This window comes from Akebia trifoliata, chromosome 5 (assembly GCF_017979445.1).
Source record: "Akebia trifoliata isolate Shusen 1 chromosome 5, ASM1797944v1, whole genome shotgun sequence".
Lineage (NCBI taxonomy): Eukaryota > Viridiplantae > Streptophyta > Magnoliopsida > Ranunculales > Lardizabalaceae > Akebia > Akebia trifoliata.
In genome coordinates, this window is record NC_141379.1 from 8,834,666 (window position 1) to 8,840,991 (window position 6,326).

The following is a 6,326-nucleotide window of genomic DNA, read 5'->3' on the forward strand; positions in this document are numbered from 1 at the left end:
AATAAGAATACATACGTTGGGTCCTATCCAACCTTCTTGCCATGCTCAGATCGAGCTGAGTCGGGCCCAATAATAATAAAACCTATTTTATTTAGATTGATTATGTGTATTTTAACCTAGATAAGCATCTAGTTTCAATCAACTACAATTTAAGTTTGCTTAAGTGGTCAAAGATGGTGACATCTATTTCAAAGGGGTTGTTGGCGGTCTTAGTGGTCATAAATATCTTTGGATGTGACTTGATGTAGTTAGGGGTATTCTATTAAAATCCAATTCTACTAATTAAAAAATGAAAAATCAAAGAAAACTAAAGTTAGATTTGTGGGTGTGTTGTTAATTAACATAAAATAAAACAAATTAAAATATATCCATTGTAATTAATCTAAAGATAAATTATGTTCACGAATCACCATCATTCATTTTTATGGGTCCCACTCAATTTTGATCATGACAACAAGCATTCCATTATAATAATAAAAATATAAAATATAAAAATAAATAAATAAATTAATAACTAGGGTTCCATGTAGTGGTGGGACCATGAAAACAACATAACAGTATCAGTTTAGAGAAGGGTCGGTCCAACCCTCTTGTTTCAAGATTATTTAGTGCTCTATATTTGTTTGAGAGTTTTCATCACCCACAGACTTTACCCATAGATTTGAGTATTTGACCATGAAAGGAGGTGTTTGTTATATAAGTCCTGATAATATGACTCATCATGTGACATACTCAATCGACTCTTTGATGTAGATAAGTTCGAGAATCGTAGATCTGTACGTTTTGAGATATATGCTCCCTCAAGATATATTATTTTATAGGAAAGTGCAATCGTATATCCCGAGGCATGCAGATTTACAATTCTCGAATTTGTCACGTCCAAGAGTTGATTGAGTATGCCACGTATTGAGTTATACTATCACATCTTGTTATATAGATTTTTTCAATTGTGATAGTCTAACTACTCCACATGGCACACTCAATTGACTCCCTTGACATGACAAGTTTGAAAATCGTAGATATATATGTTTCGGGATGCACAATTGAATTTTCCCATAAAAAAATGTATCCCCAGGGTACCGTGTATTTTGAGTATAGATCTACAATTCAAATCCCATCAACATCGAATTACTAAACTCATTAAAAACAGATTTACTAATTTAAAAAAAAAAATGTCAGTGCCATCAGCAACGGAGTTGGTGGGGGCAATTGCCCCCTACATAACTTTGAGACACCCTTATATTTTCAACTAATTACATGCCCCATTTGTCCCCACACCCTCACCTCCCTTCAATCGTATTTTCTATTACAAATAATTTTCTCACCATTTAATTCTTCAACTATACAACTAATCGTAATTTGCCCCCACTACAAAAAAATCCTGGCTCCACCCCCTGAGTGCCACAGTGTAACGGCCATGTACTCTGACACCTAGAGTTTAGGTGTAGCTCGCCCCGGAGTCACCCGGGAGCCCCTATGTAACACTATGTAAGGCTCGTTATGAAGCCATGTCAGCCCCCGTACCAGGGCATATCTGTTAGCTTAGGGTACGTGTCAGCCCCGTGCCAGGGCATCCTTGTTAGCTTAGTGGCATTTTAGTAATAAGGGAGTATGACCGGCCTCTACTTTTGATGTTCCATTCTGGAAATCTAGTAAGACTTAGCATACACTTTGTAGGAAGGGTGTCAGTGCTATCCCAATCCCCGGCCTACACCCACGTTGTTGAAGCCTTGAAGCCCAGCTCCGTGGAAGTCCCGCGTGTCATAGGATCATCAATTGCTTGTAACGCATCTATTTGCTTTTATAACGCGTTACACCGTGTAATCAATATTATATCAACAAAGTTGCCTCCGGGCTTTATCTCGTGTTGCCTCGTTTACTTGTTTTCTAGCTACGTGTGTGTGGTGTACGCTCATTTTACAGGCTTGCAAGTGGATTTGACCCCCTTGCGCCGCACGACCCCGCCTCGAAAAAATAGGGCCGTGACAGTTGGTATCAGAGCAGTAGTTGTTTGAGCACAGTAGGTATTCCCCCTAGCTATTCCCCGAGATTCCATTTGGTTCACGCGAACGATGGTAAGAGGAACTACTAGTACCGCGGATCTACCCGCTCCAAACACACCAGCACCACGTACAAACAAGGAACGCATTGAGGTATTAGAGGAAAAGGTAGGTATGCTCCTCGGGATTGTTGATGGTATTGCGCAATTGGATGATCGACAGAACACGCTGGAGGAAAGATCTGAGACATTCCGAGCCAGAGTGACTGACTTCGAGGAAGACACCCGAGGAACCATAGCTATGTTACAGGAACAGATTACGGAGCTCACTACTAAGGTAGGCCTCCTGGTAAGAGCCGTTGGTAACGAGCGGCCTACCGGTGGTGATGCTCCTCCCTCGCGCTTGCGAGTCCCCGAGCCACGCGCCTTCAGTGGTGCACACGATGCGAAAGAGCTCGAGAATTTTCTGTTTGATATGGAACAGTACTTCCGTGCAGCTCGACCGGATTCAGAAGAGGTAAAAGTAACAACTGCTTCTATGTATCTTGCAGGTGACGCTAAGCTATGGTGGCGAACAAAGTACATCGAGACGGAGAGTGGCCAATGCTCCATCGATACATGGGAAGACCTCAAAAGGGAGCTGAAGAATCAGTTCCTACCTGAGAATGTGGAGTTCATTGCCTGCAGGAAGTTGAGGCAACTCCAACATACTGGTACTGTGCACGACTACGTCAAGAAATTTTCCGCATTGATGCTTGATATCCGTGATATGTTAGAGAAAGACAAGCTATTCTCGTTTACAGAAGGGCTTAAGCCTTGGGTTCAGACAGAACTACAGAGGCAACGTGTGCAAGACCTCACGACTGCTATCGCCGCAGCTGAGCGGTTGACAGATTATTCTCCCGTGGATGAGAATAAAAAGAAGGTATCCAATCAGTCGAAAGGGTACTCTCAGCAGAGTGGACCCACCCATGGGTCTTCCAAAGGTAAAAATGGAGGATCTAGACACAGTCCAAGCAGGAGATCCCATCGGGATTCCTCCCCTTCGAAGAACACCGGTACCCAGTCCAACAATCACCGCAACAAGATTCAGTGTTACTTGTGTGGTGGTCCTCATAAGACGTTCAATTGCCCGCAGAGAAACAAGTTGAATGCACTGTTAGCTTCCCAGAGTGACCCTAGTCACGAGAGTTCAAGTGAGAAAGATGAGGATGAATCTTCTCATATGGGAGCTATGCATCTGTTGAATGCAATGAAACAGACCTCTGAGACTAAGACGATCCGTCAGCGTAAGGGTCTCATGTATGTTGATGTGGAGATTGGTGGTAAGACCACCCAGGCAATGGTTGACACGGGAGCTACGCATAGCTTCATTTCCCCTGCAGAGGCGAAACGCCTCAATATCCGGCTCGAAAAGGATTCAAGCCGTATGAAAGCTGTTAACTCCGAGGCCACTCCTATACAAGGGTCGACCAAGTCTGTGACCATCAAGATGGGTCCATGGAAGGGTAAGCTAGATCTTCTCGCAGTTCCACTCGATGAGTTTCGAGTTATCATTGGGATGGACTTTCTACGACAGAACAGGGCCGTTCCGATGCCATTTGCCAACACTTTGGGCTTGCTAGGTGAAAGTCCAAGCTTCATTCCTTTATCTACAGGTAAAGAAGAGGGAAAGATGATCTCGGCCCTTCAGCTGAAGAAAGGGTTGAAGAAAGGTGAGCAAACGTTTCTTGCTACCTTGCGAGTTGAACCTGATGATCAGGACCATAGTTCAACTCCCCAATTGGTTAAACAGGTTTTGACTGAATTTGATGATGTTATGCGGGAAGAGCTTCCGAAGACCCTACCGCCACGTAGGCCAATTGATCATCAAATCGAACTAGTACCTGGTACCAAGCCTCCTGCAAAGGGGCCATACAAGATGAGTCCTCCGGAACTAGTTGAGCTACGCAAGCAACTTGATGGACTTCTGGAGTCTGGATTTATCAGACCTTCGAAGGCACCTTATGGGGCGCCTGTTTTATTCCAGAAGAAGCACGATGGGTCATTGCGACTTTGTGTAGACTACCGAGCGCTGAACAAGGTTACCGTCAAGAATAAGTATCCGATTCCACTGATTGCTGATTTGTTTGATCAACTTGGGGCAGCCAAGTACTTTTCCAAGTTGGATTTGAGATCAGGGTACTATCAAGTACGGGTTGCAGATGGAGATGAGCCGAAAACTACCTGTTCTACCAGGTATGGTGCCTATGAGTTCTTAGTCATGCCCTTCGGCCTTACGAACGCACCTGCGACATTCTGCACCTTGATGAACGACCTCTTCAGACCATACCTCGACAAGTTTCTTGTGATATATCTTGATGATATTGTAGTATACAGTTCTACCTTAGAAGAGCACGTTCAACATCTACACAAGGTATTCCAAGTGCTTCGCGACAATCAGTTGTATGTCAAGCTAGAGAAGTGTTCATTCGCCCAAGAGCAGATTATGTTTCTTGGCCATGTTGTGGGTAATGGACAGATCCGGATGGACATGGAGAAAGTACGAGCTATTGATGAATGGAAAACCCCTTCTACTGTCACAGAACTCAGGTCATTCCTCGGTCTTGTGAACTATTATAGACGTTTCGTCCAAGGTTATTCCAAAAGAGCCGCACCTCTCACAGACCTGTTGAAGAAAGATCACACTTGGTCCTGGTCGGACAAGTGTCATGAGGCGTTTGAAGACCTCAAACTTGCTGTTATGCAAGACCTAGTCTTAGCTCTACCCGACATCACCAAGCCGTTTGAAGTTCAGACAGATGCATCTGACTTTACTATTGGAGGAGTGTTGTTACAGGATGGGCATCCGCTTGCTTATGAAAGTCGGAAGCTCAATGATGCTGAGAGACGCTATACCGCACAGGAGAAAGAGTTGTTAGCCGTCGTCCACTGTTTGAGAGTTTGGAGACATTATTTGTTAGGATCACAGGTTCATGTGAAGACTGATAATGTGGCTGTGAGCCATTTCTTGACTCAGAAGAAGTTGACACCAAAACAGGCTCGTTGGCAAGAATTCCTCGCAGAGTTCGACTTGGCCTTGGATTACAAGCCAGGAAAGAACAATAACGTGGCCGATGCCTTGAGTCGCAAAGCAGAGCTAGCAGCACTTCAACGACAAGTTTCTCAAGTTACCAGCACTTTACAGCAGAGAATTCAGAATGGTTTGAACAGTGATCCCCAGGCGAAGGCCATATTGGATATGGTGTAGAAGGGGAAAGCACGCCGTTTCTGACTTCGGGATGGGTTGTTATATACCACCAAGAGCCACATGTTTGTTCCACGTGCGGACGGGCTAAGACGAGAACTGATGAGGGAGTGTCACGACACTCCATGGGCTGGCCATCCGGGCTGGCGCCGCACATTAGCTCTCTTGGAACGAGGATACTACTGGCCGAACATCTGTGATGATGTGTTAGATTATGTGAGGACCTGCCTCATTTGCCAGCAAGACAAGATCGAGCGCGACAAACCTATCGGGCTGCTGGAACCTCTTCCAGTCCCCCAAAGGCCTTGGGAAAGTGTTTCTATGGACTTTGTCACAGGTTTGCCGAAGGTTGCAGAGTATGGATCCATCCTTGTGGTTGTAGACCGTTTCTCCAAATATGCTACATTTATACCGACCTCGACATATTGCTCAGCAGAAGAAACATCGTACTTGTTCCTCAAGCATGTCATCAAGTATTGGGGTGTGCCCAAGAACATTGTCAGCGACAGAGATTCAAGATTTACAGGGAGATTCTGGACCGAATTGTTCAGATTACTTGGGTCTCAGCTTGACTTTTCGACCAGTGGACATTCACAAACAGATGGGCAGACTGAAAGATTTAATGCCATGTTGGAGGAATATCTTAGGCATTTTGTCACTGCCAACCAAAAAGATTGGGCGAATCTACTTGATGTCGCACAGTTCTGTTTCAACCTTCAGAAGAGCTCTTCCTCCAACAAGAGTCCTTGAAGGGCGTACAAGTTTGCTAAGTTTTGGCAGGACAACAATGAAATTGCCAGATCTTACCTTGAAAAAGCGTCAAAGCGGATGAAGAAATGGGCTGATGGACATCGTCGACCAGATCGTTTCAAAGTTGGTGACTTAATTCTACTCAAGACAGATCAGTTGAGAAGGTTCAATCGAGTACAGCGAGCACACAGGGGCCTACTACAGCGTTATGAAGGTCCAATGCTCATCCTCTCTCGAGTCGGCAAGGTCTCCTACAAGCTGAAGTTGCCACACTGGTTACGCAACATCCACCCTGTCTTCCATGCCAGCTGTCTCAAGCCATTCCATGCA

General features: G+C 44.7%; 1 protein-coding gene across 1 annotated transcript; it reads left to right on the forward strand.

Annotated features, from left to right (window-relative positions):
- The first annotated feature begins 2,174 nt into the window (after positions 1-2,174).
- LOC147401402 (uncharacterized) lies at positions 2,175-5,249 on the forward strand. The gene is made up of 7 exons (XM_086441681.1): positions 2,175-2,433; positions 2,551-2,578; positions 2,687-3,171; positions 3,385-3,714; positions 3,829-4,042; positions 4,238-4,489; positions 4,622-5,249. The coding sequence occupies exons 1-7, from the start codon at positions 2,175-2,177 to the stop codon at positions 5,247-5,249; spliced, it is 2,196 nt and encodes a 731-aa protein (XP_086297807.1).
- Positions 5,250-6,326: the final 1,077 nt, after the last annotated feature.

Bases quoted from the DNA above. Each gene is read 5' to 3' on its own strand.
- LOC147401402 (XM_086441681.1), top strand. From the start codon at position 2,175: ATGCTCCTCGGGATTGTTGATGGTATTGCGCAATTGGATGATCGACAG. The intron at 2,579-2,686 runs GTACATCGAGAC...CATTGCCTGCAG, and splicing joins AAGCTATGGTGGCGAACAAA to GAAGTTGAGGCAACTCCAAC. The intron at 4,490-4,621 runs GTTTCTTGGCCA...GAACTATTATAG, and splicing joins TTCGCCCAAGAGCAGATTAT to ACGTTTCGTCCAAGGTTATT.